Source organism: Lipotes vexillifer, unplaced genomic scaffold (assembly GCF_000442215.2).
Source record: "Lipotes vexillifer unplaced genomic scaffold, Lipotes_vexillifer_v1.1 scaffold131, whole genome shotgun sequence".
Classification (NCBI taxonomy): domain Eukaryota; kingdom Metazoa; phylum Chordata; class Mammalia; order Artiodactyla; family Lipotidae; genus Lipotes; species Lipotes vexillifer.
In genome coordinates this window covers 1983856-2011653 of record NW_006782866.1, presented here as the reverse complement: position 1 = coordinate 2011653, position 27798 = coordinate 1983856, and the positions used below count along the sequence as shown (strand labels likewise).

General features: G+C 36.7%; 1 protein-coding gene across 1 annotated transcript in view; it reads left to right on the top strand.

Annotated features, from left to right (window-relative positions):
* The window catches only part of ITSN2 (intersectin 2), a 139413-nt gene that overhangs the window by 46741 nt on the left and 64874 nt on the right, over positions 1 to 27798 (top strand). The window contains 7 exon segments of the mRNA XM_007455500.1: positions 9461 to 9597; positions 13223 to 13380; positions 13600 to 13617; positions 14403 to 14500; positions 23014 to 23183; positions 23490 to 23634; positions 26216 to 26421. Of these exon segments, the coding sequence (XP_007455562.1) occupies positions 9461 to 9597; positions 13223 to 13380; positions 13600 to 13617; positions 14403 to 14500; positions 23014 to 23183; positions 23490 to 23634; positions 26216 to 26421 (932 nt within the window).

Here is a 27798-nt window from a genome sequence, read left to right as displayed (position 1 = left end):
ACTGCATTCTACTCAGTACTAAAATGGATAGCAATAGGGCAATTACATGTATATACACAGTGAAGATGAGAACATAAGTAGAGCTCATTTGTTACCTAAGCAAAGGTAGGGCAGTTGGAAAGATGGTATCATCCTTTCCTTTATGGTTATAGCATGAATGGCCAGATTATCTGGTCTTAGCACTTTTGCTGCAGATCACACAGAAATGTAAACCTAAGTGTTTCTTCACATATACAGTGCAGTTTGATGATATTTGTGGACTGTACTCACACACAGAAGTCTGATTCTTCGAGTTAGCATTTGATTCTCCACAGGCTAGCAGATTATTCTTGTCTCTTGTTTTCCTTTCTTCCTTCTGCTTCCTGCCTTCCAACTTTTCACTGCTTGTTGAGGTTTCAACAGAGGCAATTTAGGAATGTAAAAGGGAATGAAACCTATACTGTCAGAGTGGTCAGGAGACCGACTATTGTTACAGAAAGCAAGAAAAGAGGCTTTCTGTAGTCATTGGAAATGATACAGAGCAGTCAGTTAACTTAGTACTGAAAAGTATCCATTGAATTGTCAACAAGGAGACCTTTGAAGACCTTTCTGAAAGTGCCATCTCAGTTGAGTGACCAGCAGAGGCTGGACTGTGGCAGATCAGGAATGAATGGGAGCTGAGGAGGGGTGGAGTACGTGTAAACAACTCTTTAGGAGAGTGGAAAGAGAGCATGAGGAAAACTTTAAGAAAGATGACAAAGGATACAAAGTTTCAGTTATGTAAAATGGATAAGTTGTGAAACCCACTGCACAGCATGGTGACTATAATTAGAAAATTTCAACTATACAATACAGTATTGTTAAGAGTATATATCTTAAACATTCTCCCACAGAAAGAAAGAGAGAGGAAGGAAGGAAGGAAGGGAGGGAGGGAGGAAAGAGGAAAGAAAGGGGAAAGAAAGAAAGGGGGGGAGAGAAGAAGGGGGGAGGAGGGAATGGTAACTATATGAGGAAATGAATATGTTAATTAGCTTGATTATGGTGGTCATTTCACGGTGTATATGTGTATTGAAGCAGCAAATTGTATACCTTAAATATATACAGTTTTTATTTACCAATTATACTTTAATAAAGTTGAAAAATAAAAGAATAATTAGGACCACCCTTGAAAGTGGTTATCACCTTTTTATGCAGCATATGGATACATGAGGAATGGATATTTTGTTAGGACCAGAGAATGGAAATGGAGAAAATTAAGCTTTTTAGGTAACTAACCTTATCCATCTCAGTGTCTTAAAGATGCAGGCTCAAGCCAAATATTTCGTTGCTGAATTCCCAGCACCTAGAACAGTGCATGGAACATCATGTATGGCAATACACACTTGTTGAATGAATGAATGGTTTTGAATATTCTCAGTCAGAAAGTATACAGCATTTAGAGTTAGTATTGGTATATAGAGTTTATGAGAAAAAAGTAGAAAGAAATTAGTCAAAAAACAGCAGAAAACCATGTAATATCCAGGTTTTAGGAAAACTTCTGATTCCATGTAATTTATTCTTTTAAGTAAACGCTATTTTTTAAATTCAGTAAAAGGAAGAAAGAAAAGAAAGACAAGACTTAAAGTAGAAGAGAGAGGAAGGGAAGGAGGAGGAAAATGAGAGATTGAGATTGACCATATAAAGTAGTGATAATTGATGGAGCAAAGTCCCAGGGAAGCAGACTAAGATATAATCTGGAGCATAGATTGAAGGACAAGAGAAAAAGAATACTTCCAGTGTAACATATGGGGATAAGATAGGTGTGAAGTCGGTTAAATTTGTTTGTAGAGAGTAGGAAGTTGATAGCTTCAAAACCTAAAATCAGAAGCAAGTTAGATCATTACAAAGAGTCTTCATGGGTGGTTGAGGACATGGAATAACTCGAACTAGACTAGAAGGAGATGGATGCAGATGCAGGAAGTTTTATTGCTTTTGAGATGGAAAGATGAGGGAATTCCAGTCTGGCTTAATGAGGCAAGATTATTGGCTGGTAGTGAAAAGAATGAATGGAAGATTGGGAAATTTCAGGAGTGAAAAGTAGGCATAAAATACACATCTTAGTGGGGGTGGGGAGTGCAAGCTTAGTAGGTGTCCTGAGCAATGTTGAATGCCTATTTGAAGTTGGAGTTCATGAATTTAAATTGAAAACAGCAGGCCTAATTGTGTCTTTTTTTTCCCCCACCAAGGTTCAGCTGTTTATGTGTAAGCATGGAAAAGGATGATGACATAGGTTAATAGATTCATACGGGTTTGAGGTTTTAATAGACGTGGGCAGAGAGGGAGGAACAAGGGAGCTACAGATCTTAACACAGTAAATGTGATAAACATGAACTCTGAAATATGTACTGGACATGAAGGGATATGAAGAGAGGAAGGGGTGCTGATGAAAAAAGAGGATGATGGGGTCAACAGAATGGAGGTCTCAGTGAGGTTGGAAACGTGTTGAAATGGATGTACCATATATAAGAAAAGCTTGAAGGATAAGAACTTATGTTTGGAAAATGGCATACTGATCAGTGGTAGTTCTCTTTGTGATGATGACAAGATTCAGGGTATAATAATGCAAATGAGGGATTAAATGGAGTAAAAAAAATCATTGTTGAGGAAATCAGTTGTTTTGTTTTTTCTTTTTTTAGTTAAAATGGGAAGTTTTATTTTCGATGGATTTTATTTATTTTTTTATTTTTTTATTATTTTTTAACATCTTTATTGGAGTATAATTGCTTTACAGTGGTGTGTTAGTTTCTGCTTTACAACAAAATGAATCAATTATATATATATACATATGTTCCCATATCTCTTCCCTCTTGCATCTCCCTCCCTCCCCCCCTCCCTATCCCACCCCTCCAGGCGGTCACAAAGCACCAAGCTGATATCCCTGTGCTATGCTGCTGCTTCACACTAGCTATCTACCTTACGTTTGGTAGTGTATATATGGCCATGTCTCTCTCGCTTTGTCACAGCTTACCCTTCCCCCTCCCCATATCCTGAAGTCCATTCTCTAGTAGGTCTGTGTCCTTATTCCTGTTTTACCCCTAGCTTCTTCATGACATTTTTTTTTCTTAAATTCTATATATATATGTGTTAGCATACGGTATTTGTCTCTCTCTTTCTGACTTACTTCACTCTGTATGACAGACTCTAGGTCTGTTCACCTCATTACAAATAGCTCAATTTCGTTTCTTTTTATGGCTGAGTAATATTCCGTTGTATATATGTGCCACATCTTCTTTATCCATTCATCCGATGATGGACACTTAGGTTGTTTCCATCTCCGGGCTATTGTAAATAGAGCTGCAATGAACATTATGGTACATGACTCTTTTTGAATTATGGTTTTCTCAGGGTATATGCCTAGTAGTGGGATTGCTGGGTCATATGGTAGTTCTATTTGTAGATTTTTAAGGAACCTCCATACTGTTCTCCACAGTGGCTGTATCAATTTACATTCCCACCAACAGTGCAAGAGTGTTCCCTTTTCTCCACACCCTCTCCAGCATTTATTGTTTCTAGATTTTTTGCTGATGGCCATTCTGACTGGTGTGAGATGATATCTCATTGTAGTTTTGATTTGCATTTCTCTAATGATTAGTGATGTTGAGCATTCTTTCATGTGTTTGTCAATGGATTTTATCACAATGGAAAGTTATAATCCTCCTACTGTGATGCTCTTAAACTTTATAACCTTCTTAAACCATATACACTTTTATAATTATGTTTTATAAAACTATACAGAAGATCTATTGTCAAATACTTATATTTGCATAAATCCTATTTGTGTTTTTCAGTATTTTTTTTCAATAATTCTGAGGCAGGAAAGGAACAGTGCCAAGGGATAATTAAGCCTTCTTATCTGTATAATATTCACTTGGAAAATTTTCCTCCAGTGTGCTGAAATACATATGTTTAGCCCCAAGAATGAACATTGAGAATGCTTTTGAATTTATAGTTTCTGGTCACTTAGAATGACTTAGCAGAGCTGCCCAAGTCCTATCAGCACCCTGGACACCAGTTCTTACAGTTTTCAACTCAGCATCAAATAAACCACATGCTCCTAGTTGTTACTTGACTGATATTTCCCATGTTACTATTTCAATCCCTACCTTTCCTTTTTTTTTAACATCTTTATTGGAGTATAATTGCCTTACAGTGGTGTGTTAGTTTCTGCTGTATAACAACATGAATCAGCTATACATATATCCCCATTTCTTCTCCGTCTTGCGTCTCCCTCCCACCCTCCCTATCCCACCCCTCTTGGTGGACACAAAGCACCAAGCAGATCTCCCTGTGCCATGGCGGCTGCTTCCCACTAGCTATCTGTTTTACATTTGGTAGTGTATATATGTCCACGCCACTCTCTCACTTCGTCCAGGCTTACACTTCCCCCTCCCCGTGTTTGAGGAGATCAGTATGAGTTGAGGTTTTGATGGGGTCGTCTACATTGATGTCAAAGACTGGAAGAATAATGAAAATGAATGAATGAGGATCAGTGACCAGGTGATCCATAGATGACAATAAAGAGGAACGGGAGGGTGGTACTGCTGGATGTTATTCTGAGCCTCAGAAAAAGATGGAGTTTGTAAGAGTAAGAAGAAATAATCATCTAGAAATGGCAATGAAGAGCAAAGAAAATACTCAGGCCAGAAACTGGTGAACCATCCTCAACCAAGCAGTCAAATTTAACATTACCCAAATGGCAGAAGCTGACATTATGTGTCTCCTGATATGATGCGCTGAAAAAGACACTTCTTTTTTTTTTTTTTTAAGACACATCACTTCTATACTATTTTTGCCAAAAATATTTCATCCGTGTAAGTGTAAGGAAATAATTAGACAAACTCAGATTGTGGTTTGGTCTGTAAAATAGCTGACTAACCCACACTCTAAAAATGTGAATCTCATAAAAGATGGAGGAAATCTTCTTACAATGATGAAATGAAGTGTATGGTCCTTGATTGGATTATGGAGCCAAAAAAAAAGCTGTTATTAAGGACAATATTTACACTATTGGGAGGGAACATCTTTTGAATATGAATTCTGTATTAAGATTATTATGTCACTATTAAATTTCTTGAGTTTGGTACTGACATTGACACCATAGTTACATAGAATAATGATGAAGTTCTAGGGGTGAAAGCATCAGCATCTTCAACTTAGTCAAATTTTTTGTAGATCTGAAAGTTTTCAAAATAAAAACTTGGAGAAAAATTACGTTGCAAAATGTTGTCAAATGTTTATGAAAATGAAATAGTAGAATAAGTATATTTTTAAATTATAACGAACACTGGAAGGTGGAGAGGAGGCAGGGGGATAGTGTAAATGAGCAGATTCCCCATATTCCATATCAGGAGTCAATAACTATTTTCTAATTCATAAGATATACTAATAATAGGATTTATTAAAGGCTTTATCTGTGACTGGCACTGTTCTAAATGTTTTACTTATATTAATTTATTTAATCCTTAATATTAACCCGTTGAGGTACGTCCTATTATTTGTTCACATTGCACATAGGAGTAAATTAAGTTGCCCAGGGTCACACAGGTAGCAAGCAGAAATTCAACCCAGAGAGTCAGGATTTGACCTTAAATGGTTATACTTTTTTAAAAAAAGATGAAAATTTATAAGCTAAGTGTTCAACTTAAGAAGCTAGAAAAAGACTAGCATAATAAAGGGAAAAAAGTAGAAGGAAATTAGTGAAACAGAACACAGATATTTAATACAGAGAATCAAGAAAGCCAAAATTTGACTCTCTTTATAGATTAATAAAATTATCAAACCTTTGGCAAGACTTAATTTAAAGACAAAATAAAAATAAAGGAGTGAAAAAGAGCTATAACTAAATACATTGCAAACAATAAAAGAGAAGGGACTATTATGAAAAATTTTGCACATAAATATGAAAATGTAGGTGAAATGAACAAATCAGAATTTGCTGAAACTGGCTCAAGAAAAATAAAATATTTAGGTAGCTCTATTGTCACAAAATATTTTAATTTCATAGTTTAAAATCTTCCCTAAAAGAAAATCCAGACCCAGAATTTTACTGAAGGAATAAATAACTCCAGTCTTATACATCTGTTTCAAAATGTAGAAGAGGGAATATTCCCAACTTACTGTATGAAACTATCATAAACCTCAAAATTTGGTAAGAATAGTATGAGAAAGGATCATTATAGACCAATTTAGCATAGAGGCAAAAATTCTAAAGAATATTGAAAAGTTGAATGTGGAAATTTATAAGAAGGATACTCCATTATGACCAAGTTGGATTTATCTTAGCCATGCAAAGATTATTTGACATGTAAAACTGTTGACTGTAATTTGCCATATAAACAGATTAAAGGAGAAAAATAGTATGCTCATCTCACTAAATGCAGAAAAGGTATTTGATAAAATTTAACATCTATTCATGATTAAAAAATGAAAAAGTTATTAGCATATTAGGAATGGAAGAGAACTTCCTTAACCTGAAAAGAATGATCTGTTATTCCGTTAAGATGGAGTACAATTCTTTTCGTTAAGTGCAGATTGTTTACTTCTTTTCAGTTAACTGATAGATTTTTTTTTTAATTGAAGTATAGTTGATTTACAGTGTGTGTTAATTTCTGCTGTACAGCAAAGTGATAGTTAACTGATAGATTTAACCAGGACCTCCTGGAAGCATGACTTAACTCAGAGGAGTGAGTCTAATAAGAATTTCTAGGATCATTGTAAGTCAGGCAGAGGAAATGTTTTTGGGAAGCCCTGTGGTGCTCTTCAAATCGTATTAATATGCATAGACTATGGTTTATGTATTTTCATTCATCCAGTACATGCTAATTAAATAACTACACTGTACCAGGCTCTCTCTTGGGTGGGGATACCTTGATGAAAGACAGTCCTGTTGTCAAGAAACTCACTCCAGTGGAGACAGTCATACAGTCAGAAGACGCTGCCTGTGATAGGGGAATGCACAGAACGTCTTGGGGAGCACAAGGAAGCTCGTTAATTCACACACTGGAGGAATGGGCTAATGAAGGAAGACTTGGAACAGTATTTTAAAGGACAAGTTAGAGGGCTAACCTTACAGCCATATTAAGATCAGACATTAATTTGGCTCCTCTTCACTCTCCTTTTAAACTTATAATTCTATTTATGACTTCAGCCAATAATATAGCTAATATTTACTGAGGACTTACTATGTGCCCTGCCCTATTGTAAGCACTTTATGTGTATTAACCCATTCAGTCCTCATAGCAGTGTTATGAGGCATGTACTATAATTAACCCCATTTTATGATGAAGAGACTGTTAAGTAACTTTCCTAAGTTTACTCAGCTAGTTACAGATAGAGCATGATTCAGACCTTGGCGTTCTTATTCCAGACCCGTGCTCCATGTGCCCTTATCACTAAACCACACTGCTTCTCCACAGATTGTAACCATTGTAGTCTTCCGCTTTCCAATAGAGTTGTTTGTTTTTTTTAACGATTTTTTTGATGTGGACCATTTTTAAAGTCTTTATTGATTTGTTACAATATTGCTTCTGTTTTATGTTTTGGTTTTTTGGCCGCAAGGCATGTGGGATCTTAGCTCCCTGACCAGGGATCGAACCTGCACCCCCTGCATTGGAAGGCAGAGTCTTAACCACTGGACCGCCAAGAAGTCCCATCAATAGAGTTTAGAGAAAGGTGCAACAAAGAGAACTACAGAAGCTGAGATCTGTGAAAACTTTGCTATGAATGTAGAATTTGTATTCTTGTTGTCTTAAGCTGCAAGTCTTGATCTTAGACATTTTGGGCATAGTTTCTGGATACCACATTTACTCAGATTAGATCTACCATTTCAATCAAGTTAAAAGGGTTCACCTATAAAATATTAAGAAGTAGAGCTTAGGTTATTTTCGTTTGTTTGTTTGTGGTTTGGAGTTCTGTTTTTGTGTGTAGATAGATGCCCCAAGACATCTTTTACCAAAAAATTCTATCTAAATGTTGTTGAAGCTCCCACCTTTGCTGTGAAGTCTCTTTTGTTTACTTCAGGTTTTTGTGGGAGTTTTTTGTTTTTTGGGTTTTTTTCCTCTTCCTCATCCCAGGCTTTTTCTACTCCCTTGTTCAGGATTCTATAGATTCCAAGTAAACGAAATTCAGTTCAAAATAGTTAAGCTGAAAAGAGTGGTTATTGTAAGAGTACTAAGACCATTGACTGAATCAGTAGACAGGGCAGTTCCTAGACACAGGAATGAAGTTAGAGATTTGGTTCCCCCAGCACTCCCTCTCTCTCCAACTCTATCTCTAATCTTTGCTTCTCTCTTTCCTGTTTTGACTTCATTCCTACCCCTGATGGCCTCACTAGGAAGTGGGGCAGCTCCAGGTTTACCTTATCCCATTTTAATGAGTTTAGTGAAGGAAAGACTTCTTTCTCCCCTCTTCAATATATCTGAATCCCGGGAAGGGATTGTGGCCCAGCCTGGATCATGTGCACATCCTTTGAAGCAGTCATTCTTGCCAGGGAGGTGAAGTGCTGTGATTGTTTAGATCCAGTGACCACACTCGGGTGGGAGTTAGGAGCACTGAATCTGACAGACTCATCAAAACCACATAAGGGTGGGATTGGGGGGTAAATCAGCTTCCCAAAAGGAGGAAGGGTGCAGTTAGCAGAAGAGGGAAAGGAAATGCTGAACAGATAATCACAAGTTTCTGCGAAGACACTTACCTATAATCCCAGATTTTGGCACTTTACTTTGAGACTGAACTCTTTGAAGACAAGGACTACGGACTTGGGAGTCAAGACGGCCTTGGATTGGATCGCTGTGAATCTTTATAGCATTTTGCACAGAGCTAGATGCTCAGTAAACAATTGTTTATTTTAATCCCTGTTTGGAATACTTTTCATTATTTTGGCCCATTCTAGTCATGGTTTTAGGTAGACATTATCTTTTCCATTTCTAGTTATTAAATTATTTAATATATTATTATTTAAATTAAATAAATATTGAATAATTATTAAATTATTGAATAATTGCTTCTGTGTTTAGTTCAGTATTTTACTGGGTAAAAGTTATGGGTAACTTGGTTAAACTACATGTGTCAAAAATACGACTGAGCAAAATTCCTCTTCAAATGTTAGAATAAGCAAATTGTTTCCCCGTATTTTTAATAGATTGCTTTTTTATTGAAAATGAAGTACCAAATCAAAGAATTAGCTTGTGAAAGATTCTATGTTCCTTAGAAATGAATTAATATAAAAGCAGATGATTTTAACATGCATTTGTCCTCATTGGCCACATACCTTAAATACTACTGTTTTCAAGAGTTTTTCAATCTAGATTTTTTAAGACTTTTAATCTTTTTACTTTAGTTTAACTTGCTTTATGATTTTTATCTTTTAATGCATTTGCCACATTTTTGCATAAGACAAAAGTATTTAAATCAATGCCACGTTGACTTCTTATTTTCTCCTTAGGAACTGAGAGAAAGCTACAATACACAGCAGTTAGCCCTTGAACAACTTTATAAGATCAAACGTGACAAACTGAGGGAAATTGAAAGAAAAAGATTAGAGCTAATACAGAAAAAGAAACTAGAAGACGAGGCTACAAGGTAATATAGTTGATAAATTTATTATACTATATTGCTATTAGAATTCTGATTTTGTTGCCCATATTTTTAGTCTGACTATGAAAAATTAAGGGGAATAAAATGATTATCCTAAAATGCTAATTAGATTCTAAATTTTAGAAGTTCAGTCCTTCTTTTGTGGACTGAGTTTACAGTAACCAATTTTATGTTCCATTAGTGAAAAATACAGACTTTGGAGTCAGACCTGGTTTAGAATTCTTGATCTACCACTTACTATCTGGATGATCTTGGTTAAGTCACTTTACCTTTTGGAACCTCAGTTTTTCCATCTGAAAAATAGGAACATTAATGCATACCTCATAAGTAACTCAGAATTAAATAAAACCAAAGAACCAAGTATAATGTTTTGCAGGTAATAAGCACTCATTATTTCTATCTCTCCATAATAAATCCATTACCGTTTCCTGAAAAATCATAAAAACCAAGTACTTAATTTTATAGAGTGTAATACTGAGTGTAGAAATGCCATGTTGATGCAGGCTTCTTTGTATGTATCTGAGCTATATCAACTGCCTACATTTATAGCAAGGAAAAGTGAGACAGCTGTGGTATCTGAAGCTTAGAACCATTCATTTAGAGACTTTGCATGATTTTTTTTTCTATCGGTAAGATTCTATTTCTAATATGTTCCTATGTTTCTCCCATGTTCTCTAGTGTCAGAAATTATTATAATTAGTTAACAAATATCAATAAACCAACATTTCTTTGCCCTGGAGAAGAGTAGACAATAATGTCTATGAAAGAGCTAATAGTTACTGGGAAGGCAAGAAAGACACATTACCATATAGCAGGCCTCTTTTCTTAATGGCTTTAGAATAACCACTTTAACACATTTTTACTGAGTGGTCACTGTTGACTGCGATGCAGGTAGACTCTGGGTTACTCCTTGCCCCTAGATTTCTCATAATTCTAGTAGGAGAGTCAGACAGCTAAACAAATAGCTATAATATTCTTTATTCTAAGATCCCTACTTTTGTGATTCCCTAACAAGAGATCCCAGAATAATATAGACGTGGAGACAGTAAAGTTCAAATTAGGGCTTTTATTTGCCACCTAACTTGTGCCACTTAACATTGCACAAGGGAACTGTGCAGTGCTGTGCAACTAGTCCCTGTGTTAGAATTTTCTTTTTTCTTTTTTTTTTAGTTCTATTTGAATTTATTTTGGGCTCTCCCTTAGATATAAGAAGTCCATTTCTAAAAAGTAAAATGAGTACTTGTCAAAGAAATTGACAGTCATCAAAATAAATCATCAAAATAAATTAGTCACATGCAGAATGTTCCACAAATATTATTTTAAGTCTTCTGAAGAGCATCCTCAAATAAAATGACTTTTATTCATTCATTCATTAGTAGTAAATAATCTTGATTGACAGAGATGGAGACTGTCATGTGCTAGTAAGAATTTTCTGTTTACACATGCAAGTATCTTGATATCTCTCCATCACTGCCCACAATTCCTTTCAGGCCAACAGACCGTATTAGTAATACACATTTTCATTTTATTCATTGTCCTTGCACATTATCCTGCTTTAGTAGAGGGAAGAAATCAGAACATGTAGAATTGGTCCAGAGCTGGGTCTTAGTACTACATCTTGATTTCTTGGCCATTTGCTCAGGGATGTTGCCTTCTTGTCCCAAGCTGTTGGTAATAGTCAGGTTTTCACATTGTAGATGTGGCCTCTTTGTCCAACTTCTGAAGCATCTTCTGGCCGTGGACCAGTTTCTCATCCACAAACACGCACATAGAAACTTTACCAAAATTTATTTTTTTATTCTCTTAACTATCTAGTCTTTTCTTTATTCCAGTAAATATGTAGCAGGTACTCTGATAGTGGTGTTTATAATGCTATGGGAATTTAAATAAAGGTAGGTTGGGTCATCCTAGGCGTGGGAGAGTGTCAGGGAAGGTTACCGAGAACTGGGAAAGGGAATATTGGTCGGAATTGCTTAAGGACTGCAAGAGAAGCATGCCTCTCAAAGGAGAGCTGGATGTCAGTTACGGAAAGTGCTAGAGAAAGCACTCTGCAAAGTGATAGAGGGTGTAGGAGGATTTGAAAAGGGTTGAGAGGAAGTTAGTTGTGGGATAATGAACCAGGAGTATGAAGTATAAGACATTTGGGGGATGAGGAGGAAGGGTTCATGACTGAGTGGGTGTACAATTTTTGGAATTATCCAGGATTTCCAAATTCCTCCAGGAATTATAGGAATAGAGATATGGAATTAAGCCAAGACTTTCACCTTGGTGGCGCATAAATGCCCCCAAATCCTAGGGATGCATCCAGTCACAATCTTAATAGCCCCTGATAATGTGTGCTGAGACTTGAAGAAGGTGCTAATTAGTGGTGACTGCTCTGCCTCCAGTAAGATCATAAAAAGTATATGCAAGAACTCCAGTGAGCATTAATTCTAATACTAAAACAACTAAGCTGATCTTAGACCATCTTGACCAGCTAGAAACCAAGCTGCAGCTATATCAGATGTCATAGAAACATGTACAGAAGTATGGACTTATAGAGGAAAAATGCTCTATTATCTAAAATCTAACAAATGAAAAAGACTTTTAAGTGATAATATAAGAAGTAGATAATCTGTCCAGCAGCATTTCCTATTTTCACAGCAATCACTCAATCCCGAAAACAGGGATTAGCTAGGATAGTGGGAATAAGAGTTTGACAGCAGTCCTTGTGAAGAATCTGGAGACAAGGGAAGGAAATTTAGATATAATTTTTAGATTCGTTTTCTGAACAGTTCCATTACAGTTTTTTTCTACTTTTTTTCTTGGGTTTGGGAGGTTGGCTGGCAGGAAGAAATTTGAGAGTGTGAGAAATTGTTAGTCATACTCCCTAGCTCATCTACTTGTGCTTAGTTTCTCTCTTGATTAATTGATTGATTAATTGGTTTTCCCCTTCAGCCCTGATCCCCACGGTTTCTCCACACCCCCCTATTAATATGTCTTTGCTATATATAATAAATACATAACTATATAAGGTTGTATTTTTTTTTAAATTTTGTTATTTTTGGCTGTGTTGGGTCCTCATTGCGGCACGCGGGCTTTCTCTAGTTGCGGTGAGCAGGGGCTACTCTTTGTTGCGGTGTGCGGGCTTCTCATTGCAGTGGCTTCCCTTGTTGCGGAGCACAGGCTCTAGGCACACGGGCTTCAGTAGTTGCAGCACACAGGCTCAGTAGTTGCAACATGTGGGCCCTAGAGCATGCAGGTTTCAGTAGTTGTGGTGCATGGGCTCAGTAGTTGTGACACACAGGCTCTAGGGTGTGCGGGCTTCAGTAGTTGTGACCCATGGGCTCAGTAGTTGTGGCTCGCAGGCTCAGTAGTTGTGGCGCACGGGCTTAGTTGCTCCGCTGCATGTGGGATCTTCCTGGCCCAGGGCTCGAACCTGTGTCCCCTGCATTGGCAGGCAGATTCTCAACCACTGCGTCACCAGAGGGAGTCCCTAAGATTATATTTAAACATATAAGAAATATGTAATTTTTCTTTAGTTTGTCAGGAACAAGATCTTCTATTACATTTTTATTTTGCATTAAAAAAATTTAGGACATTATGCAAACTCTTTTTCTTTCATGTAAAGGAAAGCAAAACAAGGAAAAGAAAACTTATGGAAAGAAAATCTTAGAAAGGAGGAAGAAGAAAAACAAAAGCGACTCCAAGAAGAAAAAACACAAGAAAAAGTTCAAGAAGTGGAGTGGAAAGCTGAGGAGAAACAAAGTAAGGATAAGGATGAAAATAATTGATTTGATTTTTCTGAAACAGAGCAACAAAAGCAAAAAGAAAAAAATAGACTCTGATGAGGTTCAAAAAAAGAAGAAAATTAAAATGAATGCTAATCCTTAGAGTCAGAAAAGACCTTTTCCTAAATTAAACTTGGATGAGAAGTTCGTGGGTTTATTAAAACAGACTGAGAAAAAAAAAGAAAAAAGACTGGGGGTAGAAATCTTGAAGCAACACAAAGAAAAGAAGATAGGCGTCACTAACAGTGCATAAACCCTGACACGGTTTTCATAATTGAAGTAAATAGCTTAAAATATTTTATTCCACCAGTGTAACTAAACTGTTTATTTTAATGAAGCAACAGTTTAGTTTTAAGTCTTTGCACACTGAAATTTTCTCAGAAGATATACATTGTTTTTGATACACCCCAGAGTGCATTTCTAAAATACTTTAAATATTATTGTATTTCTTCTGAATATACAAACCTTTGAATCCTTATTAATGATACAATGTGTTGAAATTTTTCTAAGTTAAAGCATTTATTCTACAAATGAGCAAAGTAAAATATCTTTCATCTGTTGTCAAGTACACTTGTGAACTCTTGTACTGTTTGGTTTTTTTTAGAACTGTACTGATACATCTGTAGTCAACCCTGTTTACTGACTAACCTGTCTGTGACCTCCCTTTTGTGCTCTTCTTCCCTGTGATATTCTGACCTTCGCAGATCAAATTAAGCCTCTTGGAACTTAGTCTCCCTCCACTTGACAATTACCACCCCACCTTCCTTCATCCATGCGCATGGCACACACTGCAAGCCATCTCTTTGTTTTACTGACTCCTACTTAAGACGAATATCCTTGTTTGTTTTCATATTGATTCTGTGACTATTGAAATTATTTAAATTCTAACAAGCCTATATTAAATGGATTTTCATGATACTGTTTGATGCTCAGTTTTTTTCTTTTCAAGCTCTTTATTGAGTCATAGCAAAGATGTGTATATATGAAAGAAGCAGATAATGACAATTATCTTCTCTTTAGGTGAGCCAGCCGGTGCTTTGGTAAATTACAGGGCATTATATTGCTTTGAAGCAAGGAACCATGACGAAATGAGTTTTAATTCTGGGGATATAATACAGGTAGGAAACAAAATCTTTTTTTCTCATGAATAAGCTGAATGCAATGTACTATATTACTTTCCGTAATAATATTGAGTATACTATTATATAGTGATTTACCATTTTAAAAATATACCTTAAGCATTACCTCATTTGGTTCTTATGACATACCGCAGAGCTGCATAGGACAGTTATTATTACTGCCATATTTCTAGGTAGGAAGACTTAACACAAGTTGTAACTGTCAGCAGCACACTGCCAGTGTGGAGTGCAAGTACATGTCTTTTGATTTCCAAATCCAGTGTTCTTTCCACTCTGCCATACTGCTTTATGTCATAAAAGGTGATATTTTGTTATTTTAATAAATTACCAATGAAATTTGGGGGAGCTAGTTATTTTCTGGCAACCATTAAAAGAGTTGAAGGAGTTAAGTTCTGTAGCTCTAGTTAGATGCAGACCCTTGTTCCTTGGAACAAAAAGATTTTTATTGTATAATCACAAATGATGTAAAATGAATGAATAAGAGAAGATGCAGGGAATAGCATTTGACAGAGCTATGTGATTTACTGGAAAGAATACAGGCTTTAGAAGCATACCAACTTCGATTTTAATCCTGGCTTCAGTTTTCTTCTTAGTAAATAAAGGCAGTATTACCTAGAATACCTAGGCAGTGTCTGTTTTCTTTTTTAACCTGCACTGTCACCAGTTTGGTGTATTTTATCAGTTAGGTAGCAAATGTTTAATGATACTTGGAATAGGGTTTACCAGAACCATCTATTCAAATGCTCAAGACAATCCCCAGCTACACATTCCTTCTGTTGCCATTGCCACACTGACAGTGCCATAGCTGCTCCTCAGCTGAGGAGCTTGAGTCCATAGTCTTCTGGCCCTGCCGTTCCTCCTCTTCTACTTGGTGATGATGAGGTAGTGTCCAAGAATGAAGCAATGTAGCCTAGCTCTGGGCATGTTTGGTCAAGAGCTTACTTATATTTTTGGTTATATCTTTTATTTCTTTCATCAAATACTTGTTGGGAGCTGTGATAGGCTAGGGATATAGTGAACAAGACAGTCTCTACTCTTAGTGAGTTTATGGTTTAATGAGAAAGACACATCCTAAAGAAGTAGAGGAAGGAAGGGTGTAGACTGCTACCAGCTTTAGAGCAGACGTCTCCCACGGTCAGAGAGCCAGTCTGGTGGTAGTGACAGCAGGAACATAATGTTAGTTGGAGTTTCTTGAGCGCTTGTGTTCTCTGCCGAATCTTTGACGTAAAGAATGAGTCATGAGTTACTACCAGATACCTGATTTGGACAGCTTGGTTGTCATTAAGACAGGAAGATTAGAAGGAGGAAGTTTAAGTGGGAATTATAATGAGTTCAGTTTGGGATGAGTTTCAGATTTCTAGGCAGCAGTTGGATATCCAGAGATATCTAGAGGCCAGTTTGGATGTCATCAGTGTGTTGAAGATGACTGTGGCAGAGCTCATCCAAGGGTGTAATAAAGAAGGGGGAAGATGACTGAGGATGCAATCCCTGAAAAGCACGGACATGGAAGGGATTGTTAGAGGAGGGGGAGCCATAAAAGAATGACTACAGGTAGGAACAAAACAGAGTTTAGTGTCAGGGACATTTGAGATGAGTGGTCCACATGTAAAATAAGACAGTACTAAAAAAATAACCATTAGATTAACAACAGCACAGTTATTGTTAACCTTGAGGAGAAGAGTATTAGTTGAGTGGAGTGGTGGGGGAAGAAGGCAAATTTCAGTGAGTTGAGGAACAGTTGGAAGGGCGGAAGGGGAGACAATGAATATATGAAACTCTCTGAAGGAGCCTGACTTTTGAAAGAGGGGAGGGAGCGAAGGTGGTAAATAATGAGGAATGTGGGTTGAGGGAAGTTGTTCTTATTTTTTGTTTTTTTGTTTTTTAACTTGGCAGAAGCTTGAGGAAGTTTAAATAATAGAAAGGATCTGCAGAGGAAAAGGGTTAATGATACCAGAAAGAGTAAATCACTAATGGTGGGAGGTGTTTTTTCTAATTAAAATGTAATTTACATTGAGTGAAGTACACGACCATAAGTGTACAGCTCAGATAATTTGTACATGTATAGAGATCTTTGAAACCACCGCTCAGTTCAACATACAGAGCACAGAGCACTCAGGAAGGCACCTCATGCCTCACTGTCAGACCTCTCTGTTCTGACCAGTGGATGGAGAGGAGGAAGATTCATGATAATCTTGAGGGCTTGGGGTCTATAGCACAGGAAGAGGGAGAGGTGGAAGGGCTAGATACATTTTCCTTCGTGATTGGAGGGCTGGACGAAGGGATGGATGGGATCATAACTTGTGCTGAGGTGGAGGTGAGGTCAAATCTGAGGGCTTCTGTATTGTTGGTAAGATAGGAGGCAACATCTGGTCACTTAATGAATGAAGGTGGCCAAGGAGGTTTGAGTGAAAGTGAAAAAGATGATAAATTCCACTGAACCATGGCAACATTTTTCATGACAACCTATTTTTCTATCCTTATCTGTTAATGATATTTTTGAAGTAATAGTTTCCCTAGGCCTGTGAGAATTTATGTAAAATTTTCTAGTTTAACTCTCTGTGTAAATTGACAGCTAGAAATCAGTTAGAATTATAAATGACAGGTATGAAATTGGTTAAAATTGACCCCTTACAGAGCCAACCTGGTCTAACTCTGAATAATAAATGATTGGGCCTTTTCTTCTTCAGAAGGTTGAAAACATTAGGAAATAGTATTAAAGAAATTTTGCTTTTAAAAGTTTGTAAGAAAAGGAGGAAGTTAGTGTTTGAATGCCAGTACTCATACCTTTCAGTGATTCCTTTGCCTTTAGACCAAATATTTAAATCAGGTTTAGGCTGCATATTCCTCAGGGTTTATTATGTGCTTGCCTTCATTTGTAGTGCTCTGGATTAGCTATTTTAAACTCATCTTAACTAGATCTACAGGATAATATTTTATCAGTGGTTCCTTTGTTCTATTTCAGAACACCATTTTATGGTAATTAGATTGTTATGATACTATCTATGTAGTTAACCAAAGCAGCTTAGATTGAGGGATTTTTTAAATATCTCCTTCATGATGTAATAAATAGCCAGACATATGGCATTAAAATGAGAATTATTTACCATAAACACAAATGAAGTTGCCTGATAATAAATCCATTTGTTATTAATTAAACTTTGAATCTGTTGTTTATCTAATTTAGAATAGTCTGTTCAAGTTAACATTTGTTGAGTTTCTAGCCATGTGCCTACTGGGGATATATAAAAATGAATAAGGAAGGCAAAGTTTAGGAAGAAAAAAGAAATATGTATAATTGTACAAAATATAATGTGATATGTTTAGATTAACCATTTAAAGAAATAAAGTGCTATAGGAACCCAGAAGATGAAGCAATAACACAACCAAATAGCATTGGGGACATTTTCCCCAAGGATAGGATGGAGAAAGGGCTCAAAGTATTATGCTTTATACTTGTTTAGAGCTTTACAGTTTACTAAGCACTTTTATAAGTATTCCTATAATCTTATAATTCTTTTAATTATAATTCTTATAATTCTTATATATTTAATCCTCAGAATAACCTGGAGGAAGGTAGGGCAGGTATTTTCCCCCCAAATTTATGGATGAACAAACTGAGGCTTTAGATGATATTCATGACCTTACAGCAGATTACCAGCCAGATGGCATGGCTAAGACTGAAACATGGTTCACTTAACTCCAAAGTCTGTGTTCTTTCCCCTAAACCCGACAAAATTCTGGCAGGAGGAAGGAATATCTTGAACAAAAACATTGAGCCTGGTGTGTTTAAAGAATGTCACATAACCATTTACCTAGAATATGGGACAAATATTAGGAGATGAAGCTAGAAAGGTAAGTTGGTACTTGACAAAGAAACCACAATTTCAGAGGCCTTGAATTCTACACTAAGAAGTTTGAACTTTGAAGAGCTTAAAACTAGAGAGATGGGATCTTCTAGGATAAAGATCGTAATGGATCTGCAGTGACTCAGCATAGAATAAAAGACATCAAGATTGGAAATGGAGAAGTAAGATTTAATTTGCAGAAGACATGATTGTGTAGAAAATCCCATAGAATCTTAAAAAGAAAAATAAGCTACTAGAAGTAATAAGTGAGTTTAGCAAAGTTGCAGGAAACAAGATCAATATACAGAAATTAGTTGTATTTCTACATACAAGCAATGGATATTCAGAAATTGAAATTAAAAATAACATTTACATACAAAATATGAAATGCTTAGATATAAAATTGACAAAAGATGTACAGGACCTGTTTATTGAAAATTACAAAGTATTGTTGAGAAAAATGGAAGACCTAAATAAATGGAAAGCTATACCATGTTTATGGATTGGAAGACTCTGTGTTGATAAGAAAGCAATTCTCCTCAAATTGTTCTATAGATTCAAGGCAGTTTCAATCAAACTCCCACCAGGCTTTTTTTTTTTAAGAATATAAGCTATGCGGTTTAATTGTATACATTGGTGTTAAGAATTTTGGTCTTATTACTTGCATATGTGATCTGTTTAACACTCTTTAAAACAGAAAATCGTTGAGTAGCAATCAGATTTCAAAAAGTCTTCCAAGTACATCCAGACAGTTGTCTATGTGATATGCTACATATGACAGCATAGAATGTACAATTGTATTAACACAGACTTCTTTTCCAAGGGGTCAGTATTTTCACACGTCTAATAGGTCTCGTGCACAAGATAACAGAAACAGCAATATCGGTGTCTCTCAATCACATTAAGTTCATCAGACGTATTAAAAGGGTAGCCCTTTTTCATTGAGAATTTTTATACATATATATTTTTTTAACATCTTTTTTTTTTTCCTAAATTATCTCTGTTTTAGGTAAATACAGAGCTTAGGAAATAATACTTAAATGAGAACAGTTTGGGCAAATCCTCCTGTCCTACAAGTGTTCCATTCAGGAAGATCTCAGTACTTCTTTTCCACTTTTTTGTAAAAATTTACAAGCTGATTCATAACCAAACCCCTTTGGAAAAAGAAGAACAAAGTTGGAGATGTTATGTTACCTGATTACAAGCCTTATTATAAAAGTTATAGCAATCAAGATGGTGTAGTATTAATATCTAGATTGGAAAATAGACAAGTGGAACAGAATAGAATTTATAAGCTGATTCATAATCAAAACAACTTTGGAAAAAGAACAAAGTTGGAGATCTTATGCTACCTGATTATAAGGCTTATTATAAAAGTTATAGCAATCAGAATGGTGTAGTATTAGTATCTAGATTGGAAAATAGACAAGTGGAACAGAATAGATAAATGGATCTACACCTGCATATTTATATAACTGATTTTTTATAAAGGTGAAAAGGCAGCTCAGTGGAGAAAGGATAGTCTTTTATTTATTTATTTATTTATTTATTTATTTATTTATTTTTGGCTGCATTGGGTCTTTGTTGCTGCACAGGCTTTCTCTAGTTGTGGCGAGCGGGGGCTACTCTTTGTTGAGGTGCGCGGGCTTCTCATTGCGGTGGCTTCTCTTGTTGCGGAACGCGGGTTCTATGGTGCACGGGCTTCAGTAGTTGTGGCTCGTGGGCTCTAGAGCACAGGCTCAGCAGTTGTGGTGCATAGGCTTAGTTGCTCTGCGGCATGTGAGATCTTCCTGGACCAGAGCTCGAACCCATGTCCCCTGCATTGGCAGGTGGATTCTTACCCACTGCACCACCAGGGAAGTCCTAGTATTTTCAAAAAAGCAAATGACATTGGAACATTTGGATATCCATATGCACAATATCCATATGATTTATTCCTTACAACATATATGAAAGTTAACTCAAAATAGATCAGAGGTAAATCCTGAAATGTAAAACCTAGAACTGTAGAACTTCTAGAAAAAGACACTGGAGAAAATCCTTACAACTTTGGGCTGCTCAAGGGTTTCTTAGACTCTTAGATACAACATAGTACAAGGTTTCTTTTTAATAGAGAAGGTTCTATAATTGATTGTGATAATGGTTGCATAAGTGAATAATATACTAAAATCCATTGATTTGTGTACTTTAAATGGCAGGATTGTATGGTGAATTATATCTCAACAAAGTCATTATCATCAGTAAAATAAGTTAAACATGCATCTACCATATGAGCCAGCCCTGTCACTCCTAGATCTTTACTCGAGAGAATTGAAAGCATATGTCCATACAAAGGCAAATGTTTATACTAGCTTTATTTGTAATAGCCAGAAACTGGAAACAATTCAATCTTCCATCAGTAGGTAAACAGATAGACAAATTGTGGTACATCATACAATGTAATATTACTCAACAGTAAAATGAAATGAACTATTCACATTCACTACAACATGGATGGATCTCAAAATAATAATAAATAATAGGCCGAGTAAAAGTCATACCCCCCAGAAAGGAATGTATATTGTGTGATTTTATTTATATAAAGTTCTAGAACATGCAGACTAATTTATAATGACAAAAGGCAGACCAGTGTTGTCCTGGAGATGGAGTGTGGGTCAAGTGGAGGAGTGGGAGGGAGTGCTTTCAGTAGAGCAAAATGAGACATTTTGGGTTGATAGATATGTTTATTATCTTGGTTGTGTGATTTTTCACAACTCTATACATATGTCAAAACTTATCACATTTGGGCTTCCCTGGTGGCCCAGTCAGTGGTTGAGAGTCCGCCTGCTGATGCAGGGGACACGGGTTCATGCCCCGGTCCGGGAAGATCCCACATGCCGCAGAGCGGCTGCACCCGTGAGCCAGGGCCGCTGAGCCTGTGCGTCCGGAGCCTGTGCTCCACAATGGGAGAGGCCACAACAGTGAGAGGCCCGCGTACCGCAAAAAAAACAACAACAACAACAACAAAAACTTATCACATTTAATACCTTAAATGTGAAATTTATAATATGCTAATTACACCTCAAAAAAGTGTTTTTAGGGCTTCCCTGGTGGCACAGTGGTTGAGAGTCCGCCTGCCGATGCAGGGGACACGGGTTCGTGCCCCAGTACGGGAAGATCCCACATGCCGCGGAGCGGCTGGGCCCGTGAGCCATGGCCGCTGAGCCTGCGCGTCCAGAGCCTGTGCTCCGCAACGGGAGAGGGCACAACAGTCAGAGGCCCACGTACCACAAAAAAAAAAAAAAAAAAAAGTGTTTTTAAAAATCTTAATGGATATGGAATCACCATACAAATTCTACATGATTTTGATAGGTAAAACACTGTCAAATCTATTTTAGAAAGGTTATCTGAAAAGTGTAGAAAATGGAGTGGAGAACAGAGACATAATTGGCATATTTATTCAGTGAATTAAGCAAATATGTATTATGCTGGGCAATGGGTATCAATTAAAAGGCTCACAGACAAATTGAAGAGATACATGTAAATAAAGAATCACACAGTATGATAATGCATGCTATCTCATGACAGTATGTATGAGATAACTCTGACCTAGTTTGGGAGCAGTTAACAGAATCTTGAAGGATGAGTAAAGATTACAGTAATCTAGGTGTGAAATGAAAAAAGCCTGAAGTAGGTTAGGAGCGTAGGGTTGAAAAAAAAAATTCGAAAGAGCTTTTAGAAGCAAAATCAACACAGTTTGGATATGGAAGTGTAAGAGAGGTAAGAGCCAAAGATTTTTTTTTTAACATTTTTATTGGAGTATAATTGCTTTACAATAGTGTGTTAGTTTCTGCTTTTATAACAAAGTGAATCAGTTATACATACACATATGTCCCCATATCTCTTCCCTCTTGCATCTCCCTCCCTCCCACCCTCCCTACCCAAAGATTTTTTATTTTGAATGACTAAGTCTTTGATGGTAAGAATAACAGAGATACAGGAATTTAGGAGAAGGAATAGCCTGGGGAAGAAGACAAGTTCAATCTTAGACTTGAGTTGGAAGTTCCTGTGGATCATCCAGTTGAAGATATCTGGGAAGCAGTTGAAAGTACAGGCTTATCCCATTAGAAAAAAGAAGTCAGCCCAAATATATCGTGTAAAGAACTGATCACTATAGAAGTGAATGGGCCTCTTCGAGAAGTGTATAGTATAAAGTAAGAGAGCCAGTGATAAAACTTGAGGTATCATCAGTGTTTAAAGGACAAAGGACCAAGAAGCGGAAGAAGGGGTGCTGTGAGGACGGAGGATGCCAGACTATAGGAGGGAAATGTCTGGGAGAAGAAATGAAACTATAAATCACCTCTGTGTTTTACCAGCTGGAAAATAGTATTCAGAAAAAGTTTTCTATTTCTCCTAGAGAGTTCAAAAAGACTCTGATAGGAATGTAAACTATTTTTATATATTAACTTGGATAAAATTAAAAATTTAAATTTAAAAAGGCACCTTGTCCGTCATTAGAGATAATAATCTACTGTAGAAAGTGCTTTAGCTGTTTAGTTAGACAGACTTAATTCTGAAAATTAGGCTGCTGGACAGTGGTCTGCATCTCTTTCCTTCGTAAATAAGTAGCTTTCTAACCACTGTTAACCCTACTTTTTGTTTCCATAGGTTGATGAAAAAACCGTAGGAGAACCTGGTTGGCTTTATGGTAGTTTTCAAGGAAATTTTGGCTGGTTTCCATGCAACTATGTAGAAAAAATAACGTCTGAAAAATCTGTGTCGCCTAAGAAGGCCTTACTTCCTCCTACAGTGTCTTTATCTGCTACCTCAACTTCTGAGTAAGTTTTTAGCTAATAATGGAGTTTACACGTCTCTGCAAATCTGTGAACACCTAATATGTATTTGTGTCAACCTGCTACTTAATCATATTGTAATCTGCACTGGACTCTCTAAGAGTACCTTTTGTTCCAAATTTAATTCTGAAGTTTAGTAAATAAAAACATGGGTCAGTAGTTCATAAATATTTTTTTTTGCCCAAGTTGTGTTTCAACACAATGTGTATTATATACAAGTAGATAAATTGGTAGTACTTCATTAGATTCTAAACAATTAAGTATACTTTTGTCATATTGTTATATTTATAGATCACTTTCTTCAAATCAACCAGCATCAGTGACTGATTATCAAAACGTATCATTTTCAAGCCTAACTGTTAACACATCGTGGCAGAAAAAATCAGCTTTTACTCGCACTGTGTCCCCTGTATCTACATCACCTATTCACGGACAGGTATGTATCTTTAATTTTCTTGTGTTTTATTCTTTGACATTGCTCCTGGTTCACATAAAATAGAATGAAGATTTTTGTACAAGGCCATCATTTACTCATCTAACCAAAGTTTGTATCATTTAGTTTCTTACCATTCATATGTGATATGAGGTTGAAGAAATTATTATTAGAGGTTTCCCAACGATTTATTCTCATAGTAGCAAGTTGCTACCAGCTAAGGTTTCTGAGCTCAAAATATCATTTTTACAAATCTGATTATAGTCTTAATTTGTAGTTATTGTAAGGAGAGCTTGGGCATGGGGGTTTTTTGTTTGTGTTTTCCTTAAGTAAGTCATTTGTGTGAGAACTGTGTTATATATATGTTTAGCCTCTGGTTTAGATGTAACCGAGATGCCAGCATTGTTACATTAACATTATTAAAAAGAAATTGCAGACTTCATCAGAATAGAGTCCTTCACTCAAAAAATGTTTATTGTGTGACCACAGGTTCCAGGCATTTATTATGTGCTAGAAATTTAATGGAAAAAATTTTTAAAACTCTGCCATTAAGAAGTCAATCTAATGAAGACAAATATATAAATAAATAACTGTATGAGAAGTGTTGTAATAAAGATATTTTATGAAATCTTGAGGGGTATAGGAGAGAGCATTTCAATTCAATCTGTGGGAATTGGAGCAGGCTTCACAATAGGTAAGGCATTTCAGTCGAACCTTCAAAAATGAGCAAGCTTTCACCAAACAAAGAAGGAAAGTTATTCCTATGAAAGAACAATTTGGGAAAACTCACTGAGGCGTGTTAACAAGAGGAGTTTATAGGAAACAAGTATTGTTTATAGTGTGGCTACAGTACAGGATTCATGAAGAAAGGGTTAAGTGGAATTGGAGAGAGAGGTTGAGGTTTATTTGTGAAGCATTTAATACCATGCTAAGCAACTGGCAGTGGAAAGCCCATGAAGGTTTGTAAGAGGAGAGTTGAAGTGTATATTTTAGAAGGATAACTCTGGCAGTAGCATAGAGGCCAGATTGGTGGAAGGAAGCAAAGGGAGGAGACCAACAAAGGGAGGATATTACAGTAGCTAAGTAACAGATGATGTGAACCAGTAATGAAAATATATAGAAGAGGAGATGGACTTAAAAGAGTGTTAGGAGTCAACATAAAATTGGCAATTCATTGAATGTGAAGAGTGAGGAAGAAGTTGGAGTTAAACATACCTCTTCAGGGTCTTTAGCTTGAGTAACTGAGAGGATGGCAGTACCGGAGGAGTGGGTTTTGTGGGTTCTAAAAGTGATTACATTTCAGATGTGCAACTTAGGTATTTGTAGGAGGGACAACCTGCTGGGAAAGCCCAGCAGGCAGCTTGATTTACAAGTCTGGAGCTCAAAAGATAAAGTTATAATTAAGATACAGATTTGAGAAATCATAGGCATAAATAAGGTTAGGGAAATCATGTAAAACAGGAAGGGAAGGAGACTGGACCAAAGAGGAGCCATCAATCACCAGAAAGTGAACTTTACGAACTGCAGGGGTTTTAGTGATGTCAGCACTGTTCAGAGATCAGAGAAGGTAAGGGTTTGCAAGAAGCTTTTGGCTCTGATGTTATCAATGATCTTGTCAAGAGATTCAGTATTGTGATGGTTACAGAAGCTAAATTAGAATGGACTGAGGGGTGAAATTGGAAAGCAAGTTTAAGACTGTTCTTTCTTTAAGGAAGTTAGAAGTAGAAGTAAGGGGACTTCCCTGGTGGTCCAGCAGTTAAGACTTCACACTCCCAATGCAGAGGGCCCAAGTTCAATCCCTGGTCAGGGAACTAGATCCCAAATGCCACAACTTAAGATCCCACATGCAGCAACTGAGATCCCAGTACAGCCAAATAAATAAATAAGTAAATAAATATTTTTTAAGAATTAAAAAAAAACAAGTAGAAGTAAATAGAGAAGTGGAAAGTTAAAGATCCAAGAGAGAATTCACAGTGTTACAAAATATTGTTAGAAGGTGGGAGGACATGATAGAAAGTTTAGAGCACAGGTAAAGAGGCTAGCCCTATCAACAAAATGAAAACACTCCTTCCTCTGAGAGAAGAAGGAAAGAAAGAAGGATAAATAAGAATATGAAGACGTTATGAAACAGAAAACAGAAAAGTGGAGGGAGGCCCATCACAACTGCATCTCCATTCCTAGTGGAATAAACAGAATCCACTGCAGTGAGGAGACTTTGGAAACTGGAGGAGAGAAAGGGTTTCCCTTTTCATTTGTTCTGTGATACATACTTGATGGATCTATGAGTATACTTCTTGCGTACCCAGGGTTTACCTTCCATACCTGTGATACTTAGTGCCAAGATGTTTCCTTGAATGGTAGGTGTTGGGTCTTTAACTTCACAGAAGGCTATTAAGGTGGTTGTCTGTCATATATAATTTTAAGTTGGTTAGTAGATTAAGTCACCATTGATATTAAGTCCCCACCACACCAAACTGGTCTGCTGTTTGAACAGTAAGTATGTTATATACTAGAAAACAAAAATCATGGTTACCATTGTGTTTTTTGTTTGTTTGTTTTTAATTTTGTGGTTTTGATTTCACAGGGACAGGTTGTAGAAAACCTAAAAGCACAGGCCCTTTGTTCCTGGACTGCAAAGAAAGATAACCACTTGAACTTCTCAAAACACGATATCATTACTGTCTTGGAGCAGCAAGAAAATTGGTGGTTTGGAGAGGTGCATGGAGGAAGAGGATGGTTTCCAAAATCTTACGTCAAAATCATCCCTGGGAGTGAAGTCAGGCGGGAAGAGTAAGCATTTTTTTTTTTTTTTTTTTTTTTTTGGCCTTACGCGGGCCTCTCACTGCTGTGGCCTCTCCCGTTGCGGAGCACAGGCTCTGGACGCACAGCCTCAGCGGCCATGGCTCACGGGCCCAGCCGCTCCACGGCGTGTGGGATCTTCCCGGACCAGGGCACGAACCCATGTCCCCTGCATCGGCAGGTGGACTCTCAACCACTGTGCCACTAGGGAAGCCCAAGAGTAAGCATTTTTGTGTGTTTACATGAGGCGTGGATGTTGGTATTTTCACTGATGAGTCAGCCACAGTACAGTTGGCTGTGCAGGAAAATTAAAAGTTTACGCTTGAGTTTGATATCAGAAGGGTGATTCCTGGAGTGAAAAAAATCATACCTCAGATGATTTGTACCAATTTTTGAACATCTTTTATTCTAGTTATTTCAGATTCCTAAAGTTTTCAAAGTGCTTAAGATTTTAGATCTGTTGCTTTCTTTGTACTAACATCAGGTCAGTTAGAGAAGTTATTTTTCATTTCCTTTGAAGGTTTCTCCCTTATTATTTACTGTATATTGTCAATATTTAGACAAGTCAATACCAAGGGCCTCACCTTTGCCAGAGTGAGGCATTCCCATCTCTGGGCCTCCAGAGTTCCCTGAACATCATGTTTCTTACGGCTCATGACACACCGTGTTGTAGTTATTTACTTTCTTACCTATATCCCTTATTAGGTCATAAACTCCAGGAGGGTGGGATTCACGTCTTTTTTGTTCATTTTTCAGTTTTTCCATACCTAGTGTGATCTTAATGCATAGTAGCTGCTCAATCATATTTACTTAGTAAATGAGGAGAGAAGCGAATGAAAGGACAATCAAATGAATGAACTTTTACATGAACAAAAAACAAAACCAGAAAAGGTCTCTGGCCTTTGTTTCCCAGTCTGTAAGGGAGTCAGGTCATCAAACATCTTTAATACAAACAAATAAGTACTCTAATATAGTTGTGGGTAATTATCACTTGTGTTTTATATGGAAATTGATCTAAATAGAAAAGCAAAATGATTTATTGAAAAGGAACGGGGTCTTTGGAAATCAAGAGCCTTGAGTTCTGATGCTATTTTTGCCAGACTGTATGGGCTAACCTGCTTGGTCTCTAGTTTTTTAATTGATTGAATGAAAATAATAAACTAAAAAATCTTTAAAAATCCTTTCAGTGCTAAGATTCTATACATCAATTTTCATTTCAAATGCAGAAATTTACTTTTCAGACTGACATGGAATTTTAGATTTAGAGTGTGTAATAACAGGAACAACAATAATACATAGCTGATGTGTATGCTGGCACTGTGCTAGACCCTTTATAGTAATTATCTTATTTAAACTCCATGACATTTT